At 36.9% G+C, this 15,179-nt stretch overlaps 1 protein-coding gene across 1 annotated transcript in view; it reads left to right on the top strand.

Annotated features, from left to right (window-relative positions):
* Window positions 1–15,179, top strand: part of COG5 (component of oligomeric golgi complex 5) — a 193,147-nt gene that overhangs the window by 153,257 nt on the left and 24,711 nt on the right. Inside the window, exons 15-17 of the mRNA XM_075024853.1 lie at window positions 11,945–12,055; window positions 13,435–13,497; window positions 14,307–14,410. Of these exons, the coding sequence (XP_074880954.1) occupies window positions 11,945–12,055; window positions 13,435–13,497; window positions 14,307–14,410 (278 nt within the window). The remainder of the gene's footprint in view (window positions 1–11,944; window positions 12,056–13,434; window positions 13,498–14,306; window positions 14,411–15,179) is intronic.

The raw sequence follows: 15,179 nt of genomic DNA, 5'->3' as shown, positions 1-15,179 counted from the left end.
TCTGTGATAGAGAGTAGGCAGCCTCTTTCTCACTATCCTGAATCTCAGTAGTATATTGAGATTTATGTACATTTGCTTAAGTAAATATCTGAGTTACGTAATGTTATACATGGTTTTAGAACATGCACCAGTTGCACAGTAGTAGAGCAGTAATATGAGCACTAATATGTGGGTACTCAGCCAAGTAGAAGAAGGTTCTTGGGAGGTAACTGGGAAGCTTTGATTTAGCCTGATATTGTTTTTCAATGCAATGGTGAAACTGGATTTCAGATGATGTAAAACAATACTGAATATTTAATTGGATTGATGTTTAAATGTAAAGTGACTCTGACGTAAAAATTGTATTATTAAAACTAATATACATTATTTCTAAACTTTATTTGTTCTGAGGGTTTACTGAGATCTGCTTTTCAATTAACTGGTCCTAAATAGTGTAACTGGGACTGTGTTACTGTAAAGTAATATCTGTCATAATGATGAGTAACATGTACTTGATGGCAGATGTTTTTAAGTGCATTATTGTTTAAGAAAGTAAATACCAAAAAAGAGCATAAGAAGTAGAAAAATATAACAATTGTTGTTTCAACCCCTCCTTCAGAGTCAAACGCTGATATGTCCCAATCACTCACTGCTTGTCCCCAAATGGTCTGGATTTGCTTTTGAAACAGAGTATGGGTGTGGAAAGAAAAATACATAACTGTCCTCAGAACAGTAAATGGAAGTAAGTAAATGAGCTTAGTCTCATCTGTTTGAAGGCAAATTTGTATCATCGAGACTTGTTCTGATTAGTGTTGGCCTTACTTGAAGGATCAGCAAAAAGTGTCTGGTTTTGCTGCAGAAAGACTGTGTATTAAGTTGCTCCACACTGTCACCCTGATGTTTATGTTAATGTCTGCCTCTCTCAGTTGATAGTACGAGGTCAGTAGGGGTTTATGATTGACACTCAGGACTTAATTTGCCATCCTAGCTGTGAACTCTCTTAGTCTCCAACATGGGATGTAACAGTAATGTCTACACTAGCCAGCGAAAGGTATCTGGGAACATTCCTGGGCACTGTGGCCAGCCGGTGCAGGACAGCCCGCCTCAGGGCTCATAAGGGCTGCCCTTCCCCAAAGCACGTGGCTGCCTGCCAGCACCCTTTTCAGGGATAGTCTCTGCCTCTCCAGAGCTGTGGCTGGAGTTTATTTGGGAAAGTGGTTGTTGGCCCAGCCAAAAACTTGCTAATGACTGTCCTAACAGTTTAGCGGTACAGATGATCATGTGCCAGATCCAGGAACCTTTCCTGGCACTGTTTAATTTATTGCTATGGGTGTAGCCAATATGTGAATGAGACTGAATAAGAGCGACATGCAAAATCTGTTCAAGAGGAAGCTTAAAATGCTGGCAAATTGGGGTAATTTTCTTCTTGCATCTGGAACTCATACTTTCTTACTTAGGATGTAAATAAATCTCTAAGGCAAAAGTTAGGAGATGCTGATTTCTTCTATACTAACATTCCTTTTGGTCTTAAGATTTTCTTAGATTGCCAGAGCTTCAAAAGATATGCTTTCCTAAACATGTTTTTCTATCTGTAATGGTTGTCAGCCATACTTGACTTATTTTCAAATAGCATTTGGTGTTTCTACCAGAGTTTTAGTCCTTGAAAAGAGCACAGTTGTCTTTGGCGTTGTGACTAGTTGGCAACTCCAAATATTGCTGGATGGGTGTGAGGAAACCTTAGATATTAACTCTTTTCAGGAGTTCGACACTTTCTTCAGGTAGCCAAATATTTCTTTGGGCCAACTCAGATGACACCTTTTTGGATGCCAGTGCAACCAACCCCTTCTGTAATTTAATATTCTATTTTTAGTGAATGTAATGGATGGAGATACAGGCTGAGGAGCATCTATCTATCTGTCATGTTCAGATATTTTTAGAGCACTGATCTTTGTAATGCTGATCAGCACCAAATGCATTACATAAGATTAGCATCAAAATATATATAATGGAAAGTCAGCTCTGCTGCACTTGTTCTTAAATTATTTTTAGTATTGCCCACAAAACTTGTATGGCTCAGTGCATTATCTTGCCATTGTGCTCTGTCTCTACTCTATAGGAATCATTTTTAAAGATTAGTTTATCTTCTCTCAGACCTTTTCAATCACAGGTCTCCTTCCTGAGGCTTCACATAAGATTGTCAGTCAGTGATACACATTATGAAGATTTTAATAAATGCCCACTTTCCACTAGGACTGAAACTGAGAGAAGCAGCTTATCTCTCATCATCCTTTAATCCAGTTTATGTTTGAACTTGTGATTTACAGGTGCAAGATTCCAAATTCTGCTTTACTTACATCCCCAGCTACTGTTCTGTTCTTTAATGCTGCTCAGGTGGCTTAATCTTTTGCAGGTACCCATAACGATCTTTTCAATTTTCCACTTTGAGCAGATATTCAGAATTAGTATTTCCCTATTAAATATCTCTGATCCACTAGCTAGCCATTTAGAATGGGTTGCAATAGATTATTTTCTAGATTTTTGGAGTTTAAAGAGGCAGACTGTGAGAAAACAGACCATATTCTTCTCACACCACTCTAGAAAATTTATTTTTGTCTTTCAAATTTTCTGCAAAAAGCTGATCCTTTCCTTTGAGTGTGTTTAAAAACTAGTTTGTAATTACTGAGGTTTAAAATAGATCTCAACTTTCTGCACGTCCATCTCATCATCATAACTCTTTTGGCAGATAAGTCTTGATTTTTTTCATGACTTCTTTCTTTGTGTGTTTATGGTGCATCTGATATATGATAGTCAATAGAAAATAATCTGCTGTTTGGTTTTGGTGATGTAGTTTTGAAAGCATAATTCTATCATGCCATGGCTTCACAAATCTTCCAGGATCTCTCTTCCTGAGATTACAATTAAATGTGCTCTGATCTTAGTTTATATTTTACTGTTTAAAAACAATCTCAAATTTGTTAATGCTTCTTCTTGGGTTGTAAACCTTGTTGCAATAAAGAGAATGAGGAAAGAAAATGCTAGAACGCCAGGTGGAATAGAAAAACAACAATTAATTCATCTCAAACTCTGAGGTGAGAAAGAGACAGCATCTTTACAAGGAATTTTTGTAATGTCATTTGTAGAAGAAAAAGTGTCTGTCATGCTTGATCAGGGGAATGAAGATTTAAATAAGCTGTTTTCAGTTGGTTATTTAGATGATAAGCAATATGAATGGCATATTTTTGTCCAGAATCTAAAAGGCTAAGTGTGTTATAACTGATCCAGAGACTATATTGGAGTGTCTTGGCTCCATCAGTGAAATTGTTAAGAAAAGCAGAAATGCAAAGGAAGATAGGTTTTAAAAGTTTAAAAATTGCAATGATAAAACAGTTGGATAAGAAGGATCGGTTCTTAGTTTACTCTGAGTATTCATGGAGATAGAAATTTTTTCTGAACCTTTCAATCTATACTTAGTGGTTGACTAGGAAAAGGCAGAGAGAGGTGGGACTAAACAAGTTCTCTATTGATTGTGCCCCTGTCTGCCTAGTGGCAATGAAAAATATCCATAATGTGTTGCAAGAAAAAAAGACTGATCTAGAAGGCCTATAATTCTGGTTTCTTCTAGGGAAATGAAAAAAATTAAAACTTCATTTATGGAGGAAAGCATTGTTGGGTCAGCTTTAGTCATATGTATTCCTAAGGAGAAATGTACCTTACACCAACCTAAAACATTGTTTTGCTCATTTAATTTATACAAGTTTCCCAAATGAAATATGCTATAGTATCAGGAAGATGGATGTGAGCTGCATCTCTGTTAGGATGTTTACTGATGTTTACTGACATAACTATGTGGTTTGGGGTATCTGTGTTGGTTTTTTGTCCACCCGTCTTCTTATCTGACATAGCTAAATGTAACTAGCTGAATAATTCAATGAAGTAGGGGAGAACAGGGTGGAGAGGGAGGGAGAAAAGATTTCTGGAATCAAATTCTTCCAGTGAAGGGAAAATACTGTTCATGCACTAGAATTTTGGCACCAGATTTTAACTCCAGCAAATTTATGAGGCCTGTGATGGTTTTGAATTAAAAAGTATAATGAATTCTTATTGTAATGACATAAAGTGATTGCCTTTTTTATTATGTGATCTTATAAGAATTAATCCATGTCTCGTATTAGATGGTATTATATTGAATTGTGAGCTTTCATTTGCGGGTGAATCACTATTCAGGACATATTCCAACAATGAGATTTGTCTGACAGTTCCAGGGAAGTGTATCTAGTCCTCCTGTCTAAATGTCGAATATTGTGAACTTCAGATGGAAGTATGAAGTGTAGTAAGCTCACAAATCATCAAGAACAGTAGTGAAATGAGACTTTGGGAAAGGTTTTCTGTAAATAATGGGTCAGTTACAATGGTGTAAGTAATGTGAAAGATTATATTTTCTCCATTTCTTTTTGAGATACATGAATTAATTGTATTCTACCAGTACCTTGAAGACATGGTGTTACTGTCATTGAAAAACTTGTATCTATGCTATTTAAATGAGAACCCAGAAATATGAATTCAATATTTGGCACATTGAGGGAATTCATTAATAGGTATTTAAATAGAATGTGTGGGAGGCTCTTATATGCTAAAATAATTTCAGAATAATTACTGTTTCACTGTACAGTAATAAAAGCTAAAGATGGCAGTAGGTCTAATTTAAAAATAATCAGAAGTCAGCTAAGGTTTTGTAATTTTTTATATTTTTTTTTTATGGAAAGATCAGAAGTGTTTTGTTAAAACAGTCATTAGGAAGCTACTTATATTGGTCAGAGAATACATAGAAATACCTAGCTCATAAGTCACTTAAAAAAGCATTTAAACTTTTAAAAATTGAATGAAAAATCTCGAGGAGAAAGTTGCATTAAAAAATAACTTCATGAAACATTTTCTTCATTCTCATGTTGTCTTTTGCTGGTTAGATCGTGACTCACATAACAAATGTGTGATTTTTTATTTTTTTTTTAAAGAGATACTGGCTAAACTCCAGAAAAAAATCATCCAAGCATAAAAGGCTGGTTTTGAGAGTACTATGTACTTCATTTTATCTTGCTGGGAAAGTGGTTAAAAGACTTCTTTAGATCTAGCATGTAATTTTGCTAACAGGTAGAAGAAGAGCAAGACTGTACAATCCTTACAGTATTTTCTTACAGTGCGCTCCAAGTTAGTTCATACCAAATTAGATTCTATCATTCAGAAATTAATTTGGTTATATGTATGTTGATATGGTAAAGGCTTTGGAATTTTTCAATTTTGGAACCAACTCTAATGAGAGTTGGACAATGTAAAGCTCATTTATAACCTTCTGCAGGCTAGAAGTATTCTAATCTCAATTAACACCTGGACTTGATACCAAAAAAGGCAGATCGCAATTAAGTTGATTATATTTTTTACGTGTAGGTGAATATCACCCTACCATGTTGGACTGGCCTCACGTGTCTTGGGGATGGATGTCTGCTCTTCACCTCTGGAGATGCATTCTCAGTAGTTGGTTGGGACCAAGAGCTATTGGGATGACATACAAAATATGATTAATCATTCAGTCATTAATTTGGCAAGCATGAAAAATTCAGTAAACTGTTACAGTCAGAGGTATCAGGATCAACACACATTGTCCTTGAAATCCTCCTCAGACTTGGGCTAGCCAGATAAACCTGAGTCTGAAAAAATGTCAAATACAAGAGGCATAATTTTTGGAAGTTGAGAAATTATTCTGAGTGCTTTAGGTTTAGCATTCTCTGAGATTCCTTAGGGGAACTGGGCTTAGGTGCTTTCTGATAGCGGAGTTGTTTTAAAGCATCTGATTATTTAAGGATCATGAACCATTACTCACTTTTGATTATTTGAACGGTGCTTTTCTTCGCAGATGATTCAAAGACTTAAGAGAGAAATCCTGTCTTTTCTGTTACAGAAAGACCATTTGCTGTTTTCCTTCCATTTCTTCTGCTTTTGAAAATATTAAGGAAGAAAAAAAAAAACCAAAACAGAAATACCCCCAAGGGAACAGTTTGATGATTGCTGTTGTTCTAGCATGAACAGTATGAGCATGATGTTTGATCTTTTTTCTTGGTCAAGGACTTAACAGTCCCTTCAAATTTTTCTTCCCAAAGTAATGATTGTGTTTTCTATAAGAATTTGAATGCCTTCACCATAGAGCTCCTTTTCTATATTCCTAGAATATAAAATTTTCATTTTTCTGAGGAAGCTAAAAAAAAAAATAAAAAAAAATGATGATGATACTCTGGAAGCTACAAGAATGTCCTGAGGGTACAATATAAATGTTTTTATGTGCCTTTTAAGTTATTGGCTGAACTCTCAGCTTATTCCTTTCTTCATGTCTTGAAATATTTCTTCTTCTTTGAAAAATCTGAAGTCGTTCCAAGAACATGAATTCTTATTTATGATTTATTCTTAAATTGTAGTTGTTTTTTTTTTTTAAAGCAGAACATTCATTTTAATTTATCCTCATCAGTCAAGGACCTTATTTGCACTGACACATTCATTCAAATCTTACACTTAGAACCTCTAAATTATGTCTCTTTTTGCAGATTGTCCTGTAAGAAGCTAACACATTAGGTGGCATAGCTAGTGGAGTTCAGATTGTTATGTATTTTTCTGCTAAATGGTGTCATATTTTTATAAAAAGTAGCAAACTGATTCTAGTAAACTTTTGTGTTTCTTAAGTGGAAAGAGATTGTAAAAGGCTCTTTCTGCCATATGGAAGACATTAAACCTAATAGTAAATCATCCCAATTATTTGTAGCTTGTGGGAGAAATCCCAGGGCCAAGGCCTATTGACTCAGAAACTCTGTAAGTGGATTCTGTGCTTTGTAATAAGTTGTTATGATCAGGCAGGAGGCCAAGTACCAGATGGATTGATTGCTTTCTGCCAGAGGTACGGCCACATCAGCTGCCTGTATTAGGAATGTATTTATTCTTGAAAATGTCAGCTTGACAATTGAGTTCAATTTGTGCTATCAAAACATATTAGTCTCGTGATCCTAGAGTTAGATCAAATGCTTTGTTGAGAGGCACTACTTTTGTCTTACTTTGACTTAAGATCTTTTCCGTACTCCTCCTAAATTATGATGCTGTTTCCTGATCTTTAGAGAGTAGATTTGCTGAGGCTGTTTAAAGTAGAGGAATCAAATAAATGGAGTTTTCCCGAACTGTCAAAAAGGATGCACACAAGATCTTAATTACTTAGTGTGAAACTGAGCTTTTTCACAAAATGTTTAGTCTGTGAAGGGAATGGTAGCAAACCAGCTCACAAATCAGTGCCTCTTCTGAGCTGCCACCTGTTGAAACAGGGGAAGTTAGTCACTTTGGAAGACTAACAAGTTATAGGAAAAGATGTATCAATAGTCTGTTTTCTACAAGAAAAAGACAAACTCAGTTAGCATTTTTTATAACCTGAGGGAGAACTGATGATTTGATTCACGTCCTAATCTAAATTCTATATTCATTGCATTTCATGGTGAAAACAAGAATTTAAACCCAAAGTAATCTTATCATAGCATGAGTCTCAACACATGAGATCAAATCCATGCTGTCAAATTACACGTCTGTTCTTAGGTATTAAACATAGAAAAGTGTAAAATCCAGAACATTTGATGTAGTTATTTCCAAGACATATTTTCAAAGCAGATCTATGCAAAGGGGTACAAATACATTTACAGGGTGAGAATTCATCTGACATGACTTCGGGCAGTATAGCAGTACGGCTACCTGTATGTATCTGTAGTACTGCTTTAGATTCCCTTCATAGTTAGTGGAGGGAAATAGGTGCATACAGGCTGCCTTTACTCTCTCCCTAAAGAAGGGTCTCTAAAATAGGCTAGATTAATTACTTGTTAGAAGTGCTTATTTCTCTACTTTGTGATTTCCTGCACATGGTTAGGTGAATCATTCCTGAAATTTTCTGCATTGGGCAACTTACTGACCCAATATGAGGCACCTGCAATCTCTGCAGGTGAAGCAGTGTAACCACATCAGTGTACTGAAGGATACAAACAAAAAGAACCTATTTTCCAGAAGGACTTCTGAATTTGGGGAGAGCACAGTGCCAGTCATGGCTTACAGTTTCTTGAGCATGTCAGGCCAAAGCAAGTCAGATGGCCTTCAGTCAGCTTGTTCCTCTTTGTTACGCATTTTTTGTGTATCAGCTTCTACAAGTGTCCTTTCTTGTTCAATAAACTACCCAATCTACTACCTAGTCCTCAGGTTCTGTCGAATCAGATTTTTAAAAAAAGTCTAGGCAGCTTCCTCCAGCTAGTTAGCTACTGGATTGAACCTGCAAATTTCAGCCTCCTACCTTGGAGAATGTCAGAAAGTCAGTACCTCCAGTGTTTCTTTCTCATTTTAGTTTAACAGCTGCCCTTTGAGTTTTCTTGAAATGCTGCATGGGACGGAAGCTCACATTCACATTCTTGAGAGTACCACAAGACATAGCCCTTGTCCTAGACCCTGGATACAAAAGTCCTGGCTAATGTTCACTGGTGGGAGACTTCTCTGCCTCACTCCTCTCTTCCTCACTAGCGTCTCAGGTTGCCAATGTGCTGGTAGCTCATGTTGGCAAAGGGAGCTCATACTGACATGTCATCCGTTTTAGAATTGCTGCTTGCTGGGGAATGGGGTGCCTGTGCTTTGCTAGTGCCCATGAAATTGCTGTAAATAGTACACAGGCTTTGAGGTAAAAGCAGAAACAGTTTATCCAACTAAAGTGAAGAGCATAAGAAATCAATTGCTATACTTGAAGATATAAAGAAAAGTGCAACAGTTACAGTCCATGTTGTTACTGCTCATTCACGTCTGGCTTCAGCAGGGTTTCTTTTCCTTTGTTTCCTTTTCACTTAGCAGGCTCAAGCCAGACTAACTCCCAGGGTGACTGATGGTTCCCTGGAGATGAGGTCTGGTCCTTCAGCTACGCTTTGCCTTTTAGTTGTTTCTTTTCCAAAATAGATTCTGATTTGGAATGAAGTCACCCCTTTTGTACTCCTTATCTCTGCTTAGCATAAATTCACCCTCCTGGCCTTCTGCATTTCTGGATAAATCTGATTAAAAAGGTACCAGATTTTGTCTCTAGTGCCCTCATCAAAAAGAAGGCCCTTGGACTGTGTCTCTCAGCTGAGTGGATGTGGCTAGGCTTCACACTTATCTGACTTAACCTATTTACACAGTGCAATCCCCAGTGGGCAGATAACACAGGAAGAGTTACATTACCACTGGGCTTAATTGCATAAGCTGTGTCCAGCACAGAACTTCAAAAGTACTTGCTATATAAATGAGAGTGATGAATGTGAATCATTCATAAAACCTGGTATGATGGAAAATAAATTGAGGGATGATTTGTGCCTAAAGTAAACGCACCATAAGCGTGGTTTGTTGGAACTGGGGAGACATGATAGCATTTTCCTACATGGATGCATGACTGTACAATGGATATTAGAGGTGTCAAGAATTCAGTCTGAGGCATTGGAATATTGGAATAATGATAAACTACCTGAAATCCAGATACATGCTAGTGACAAAGTGTATGTGCACAAAATAAGTTGGACAGAGTCAGTGCAGAACCTTCTTGCGTCAAAGCAGGGTCATAGAAATCATTGTGGTGACAGCAAGAGATGGGAACAAGCACCTGAGACTTCTGCTGTAGGTGGTAGGGCACACCTACCCATGTAGGTACCACGTGTTCCCTGATGGCAGGGCACATCTACCCATGTAGGTACCAGGTGTTCCCAGAGCACACCTTCAGGAGAAGGAGTCCTAGGAAGCCCTGGGCTGCCCAGTTCTTACTGCTAGTTACAAGAGTCGAGTTTTCCAAGCCTCTTTGTTTTACACCAATGATTTTATTTTAAGATACAGAAGGGATCAACACATCTAGCTGTCAAAGTTCTAACTGATTAATTTAAGGGAATTTAATATGGTAAACAATTTTAGAAAGGTTGGTTGCTTTTAAGACATTTTCAGACTTGGCCTGTGAGGCTGTTGTGCACTATTGCTGACTGCAAGAGTTGCTTGTTGCTGCAGAAGGGTTATGTTTGTACTTGTTACCGGTTTTGCTTATTAAGCTTTTTCACCAGTGGAAGAGACACGGTCTAATGATTTCATAATGTCTAAGAAAATGAAATTGTGAAACCTTTACAATAGACTCTGAGGAACTGAAATTTAAGTGACTAGGATGTAAAATGTTACTTAGTAGTGTCTTTAATGGTTGTAAATGTGCAAAAACCCAATTGAATAGTCTGTACAGTGCTTAAAAAGGTGTGGGGAAAAAAAGGTTATTGGGGTCTGGGAGGGTGGTCAGCTGGGTGGACAGGGTGTTTCTCTGCACAGCTGTTCTGTTACTAATCTGTGAAGCTGTAAGCATGAGAAGCAGAATTCATAAAACCAGTCAGATCTGTCAAATAGAAATATCAGGAAGGAAACAGATGTATGTAGCTCACATGGTGGTTCTCGTCAGGAAGGCAGGAAGATGCTGAGATATTACATTTGTCAGCTAGTCTAAAGATGCATTCTGATGTCAAATAATTGAAGATACATTGGAAAAGATTTTTCCCTCTGCAAAGGTCTCAGAAACTTATTTATCCTGAAATAATCCCTAAATTTGAAGAAAGGGAAATGAACTGATATTGTCACCATAGTGCTGTAAGGTTGAGTTCCTGTGTGCTTGCAAGAACTTGTCTAAAACTTCATTATTAGCAGTGCTGGCAAATACTAGATAACTTTGCTTGCATGCTGTCTGTGTTTATGCTGAGTGGAAGCTATGGGAGGTACAGGAATAGTCTTTCACTAGTAAAAATTTACTGTTTCCCAGAAATTAAAAATTTTCATGTTATGTTTGTTCCTTTTGTTCTTAAACAATTGTTACTGTGTATTCAGTTTCAGTTTAGGAGCTTTCTGTAGGACCTACAACTGTGTTTAAAGATGCACTTCATAAAAGTCTCTTGATGACTTGTTCAATGAGTTGAATATATTTTTACGGAAAGACTTTTGGAGCTAGGCATCTTCACGAGTTTTCTGGAGGATAATTTTGTATCCTGAAATATAGATAACTGGTCAGATAATTATATCTCAGTAAAACCTTCTATTAATAGCTATTCTTGCTGTAATATTTAGATATACTTCTTTTAGAATTCACATAGCCTTTTGTCAGTTCTTTGTATTTCTGCAGCTTTCAGTGCACAAAAAAATTTCTGTTTGTTTCCCAATTACAATTTATTTTATTTTAAATTATAAACATATGCTGTAGTATCCTTATGGGACTGTTCTGTAGTTAATTGCTATTTATATATCACCCTGGAACTTTGATTTCTGTGGTAATGATAAAAAATGCATGCTTTGTGGAGTTTAAATACGAAGAAATAATTTTTTTTTATTTTTGCTGAAAGATTCATGGATAGAACACTTTTTAATGACAGAACTAGTCATTTTGGTCCCTGCAGTTCCATTTTCCTTTTCATTTACAAGCCACTAATATGTACAAAGCTGTAAGCCATCTATTTGAAGAAATAGAGTTTTTAAAGAGAGGCTTGAATGCTTGTCAGAGAAGTGAGGACTGAGAGTATACAGAAAAGCATACCCTTTTCAGTTCTGCTGCTGCTATTTTATACTGCATCCTCAGGCAGGTGACTTCATCTGACTCTTAGATTACAAAGTTGAAGTTATGCTGGGACTAGGTATCTCCAAGAGAGCTGGGTCTGAGTACTGTGGTTTGGGAGCCGAGACAGCAGTCTGTCATGGTTCCTGTTGTTCAGTTTGTATTATCTCGAGATGGGACTCATATGAATGAAGGTAAAATGGAAGAACATAGGTACTGAACACCTATGGCTTTCTGCTGTGGTCTAAGTTTAGTTAATTATCATTTTGTGGTGATGCACTGTTTAAAGATATACTGTTTTAACAATTTCTGCAATCACTGCAGCTGTCTACTCAAGGAGATGCCAGCCAGGTGATTGGACCACTCACAGAGGGACAGAGGAGGAATGTGGCTGTAGTTAATTCACTGTACAAACTGCACCAATCGGTTCTGAAGGTAGGCTTCCTTTGGTATTTCTCTTCTTGCCGTGTTAACTTCTTTGTTCTATTGTATGGATATTCTCCCATTAGCTGAGAATTGACAGATACAGCCCGATTTGGGGTTAAGAGCTGCACCTTGCTATGCATTTGTACAACTCTGAGACTTGGCTGGCTCTTGTAAGCACCACTATGTGACAAACTGTCAATATTAGAAGGGGAGTGAAAGATGTGTTTATAGAGAATAATCACGTCTCACATCCATTGTTTTGTGAGCCTAAACAATTGAACTCTCTGGTTTTGCTTATCAAGTAAGCTCTGTCTTTGTACTGGTCAGTCTGATAGCCCTTGTCTGCATCCTTTCCAACCCCAGCTTATCTTTCTCAGAAGACCCTCACTGCTTTCCCACGATTGTGGCCACACTGAAAAGGGGAAGGAAAGGGTGAAATGAAGAAAAGTGGCACCTTACAAATATCTCCGTGCATTGTTGCTGTGACTAAAGCCTGGCCTGGAAATATTTTCAGCATTAAGCACAGTTATGAATAATTCCAATTTACTGGCTTAGTGATGCCAATGGTTATACAGTCTCTGTAAATTAAAACAAACAGATACAGTGGTAGTTGTAGTTAATCGTGTTTAAATCCTAGCCTGATTAGAAAAAAGATCATGAGTACTCCTGGCTGTGGATATGTTTCAGGAATGTTAAAAAATGCTAAAAAGCCTATAAAATTTGCTTAGATTTTGCAAACAGATGGTAGATCAACTTTTAAGTCTGCTTTCTCTGATGTATTTAGTAATGAACCTCATGTGCCTTAGTGTTGGAGGGAGATCTCATATGATTCAGTCTTTGAGTTCAGTACTTATCTGGCTTAAAAATACTATTGTATAGGATGTTCATAACTGTAAGGAAATTGGTAGAATATTCCTTCAGATCATTCCTTGACTTTCAATTCTAATATTGTTGTAGCTGTACATAAACAGCTATTTAATATGTAGTATTATAGTAGTCATAATAATGAGAAAGAACAACCATTCTTTCAAGTATTTGCTATAGAGCTGCTTGTATAGTTCTCCAAAAATTCTATACTTAGCAGTGGGAGAATACACCACTTACTCTTATTCTGATTCTGTTAACGCTTCAGCTAAATTTCAGTTGAACTCAATTGAATAATTTCTTTGCCAAGGCAGAAGCAGAGTCCATAGGAAATTTGAGAGCAAAGGACTGATACTGGTGCATTGAAAATTCTGTCTGTATAAAACACATTTCGTAGTTATCTATTCCTATGTAAACCACTCATTACTTAGGATAACTCAGTATGTTTTTAAATGAAATTAAATATTAGGGATTCTAATAATTTGTTGAATGTCGACTATTAACAATTACTTTAAAATTTTTAGGTCATTACCAATCAGAGCTCATTTCCAGCAACTGCTGAGCAAACAGTCACAACTGCCTTAAAGGTAATTGAATGACCTTATGCTGCAGGGGTAGGGCTGAGCTTTGCTTTGTTTGTTACACTTAAAATGGGCACTTATTTTCCTAGGTATTATTATGTGTCAGTGTATGTTAGTCAAAAGGTATACAAATATTCTGAAACGTATATTTTGTTGTATCTGCAGCTATATATATGTTGCATGTGCCAATTCACTGCTTGAGTAGCGTTTGTATTCAAGAATATTCTCATAATGGTTGGAACTCAGATGTCATCTGGCTGTGAAAATAAATGTCTTTCTCTGCACCGTTCACGCAGCAATAACTGGATCCTTCATCACCTCCTTGCCCCCCCGCCCCGACACACACATAAGATTATGATTTTTATGCTACCTGGTGCTTTTCCGGGGGGTGATGTGGATGGCCGTGCAGCCCTCTGTGGATGACAGCTATCCACATCTGTCCTGCTGTGCACTAATCTGGGAGGGGTTGTGTGCAGAGGAATGAAGGGTAGCTTACGTGTCTGGGGAGGGAACAGCTGGACGAAGTGTGTGCACCAAAATATGTATGCTTACAAACGAGGAATGCCAGATCATTGTGCACCTTTTTGAAGCAACGCTTTACATAGAAGTAGTAAACAGCCCTATTTCTGTACTTTACTGGTAAAATCAATTAAAGTGAAATGTTATCTTAGGCTTTTGTCCTTCTATTTAGCAGCTTCTAGTGCAGAATAATAAAAAGCACTGTTGAAATGAACTGAGGTATTTTTGAGGTGTCAAAATGCAAATGCTTCTAGCTTCTGTTTCCTTACTTCTGCCTTTTTCTTATTCTATTTTAGGCAGTCCATGATCTAATGGGTAGTGCTGTTCAACCGTTACTGAACTCTGTAGGAGATTCAGTAGAAGCTATTATCATCACTATGCACCAGGAAGATTTTTCTGGGTAACTAGAAAAATTTTTTAAATTTACCATGGCTTTAGTAAGACATCCTGCATATGCAGAATAGATTGTTATTGCCACAATGTCCTTGGAGCAACAGCGTGTGTTTGTTGAGGGGAGGGCAATGCTTTATGGTCAATGAACACAGAAAGCAGAATTACACCTATCTATTGAAACAAATTAATCAGGTAGCATCTGTCCTCTTCCCCTCCTCCCTCTGTTTTTTTTGCGTATCTGTTCAGTAAAATTTGTTTTAAATAGAAAAATAAAACCAAGCAGAGGCCATTTTTGTGCTTTAAAAAAACCCTTTTGCTTTCAGAACATATTTTTTGCGGGCAGTCTTCAGAACTGTCAATATTCTTGTTTCTTAAAATAAAGCATATAACCTCTGATTCAAAATTACACATAAATTTTTCTAAAGTAGTATTGAATATTAAATGGTTCAAAAAATCTTTTTTATTGAAAGCTCAGATTTAGTGTATTATGCTATTTTCCCATAGCATTTTAATTAAAATTTCCAGTATTCTTTATCTGCAGAGATCTTGAGTCCTATCTATAATTGAGTCTTCCTTCCTGAGCAGTATTTTGGTTGTTATCTCTGTTCTGACATTGCTTATAACATCATCAGATGTCTTGTTTTCTGTCTCGGAAATTCACTGAAAATAGTATATTTTCAGAGGGGTTTTAAATTTTCCTTTTGACTATTTTTAAACAATATTTTACCCTCTCCATCTTTCCTTTGCCACCACTAGCAAAATATCTCTCTAGGTGT

This window comes from Buteo buteo, chromosome 4 (assembly GCF_964188355.1).
Source record: "Buteo buteo chromosome 4, bButBut1.hap1.1, whole genome shotgun sequence".
NCBI lineage: Eukaryota > Metazoa > Chordata > Aves > Accipitriformes > Accipitridae > Buteo > Buteo buteo.
The sequence above is the reverse complement of the archived record's forward strand: the minus strand, read 5'-3'. Positions and strand labels throughout refer to the sequence as shown.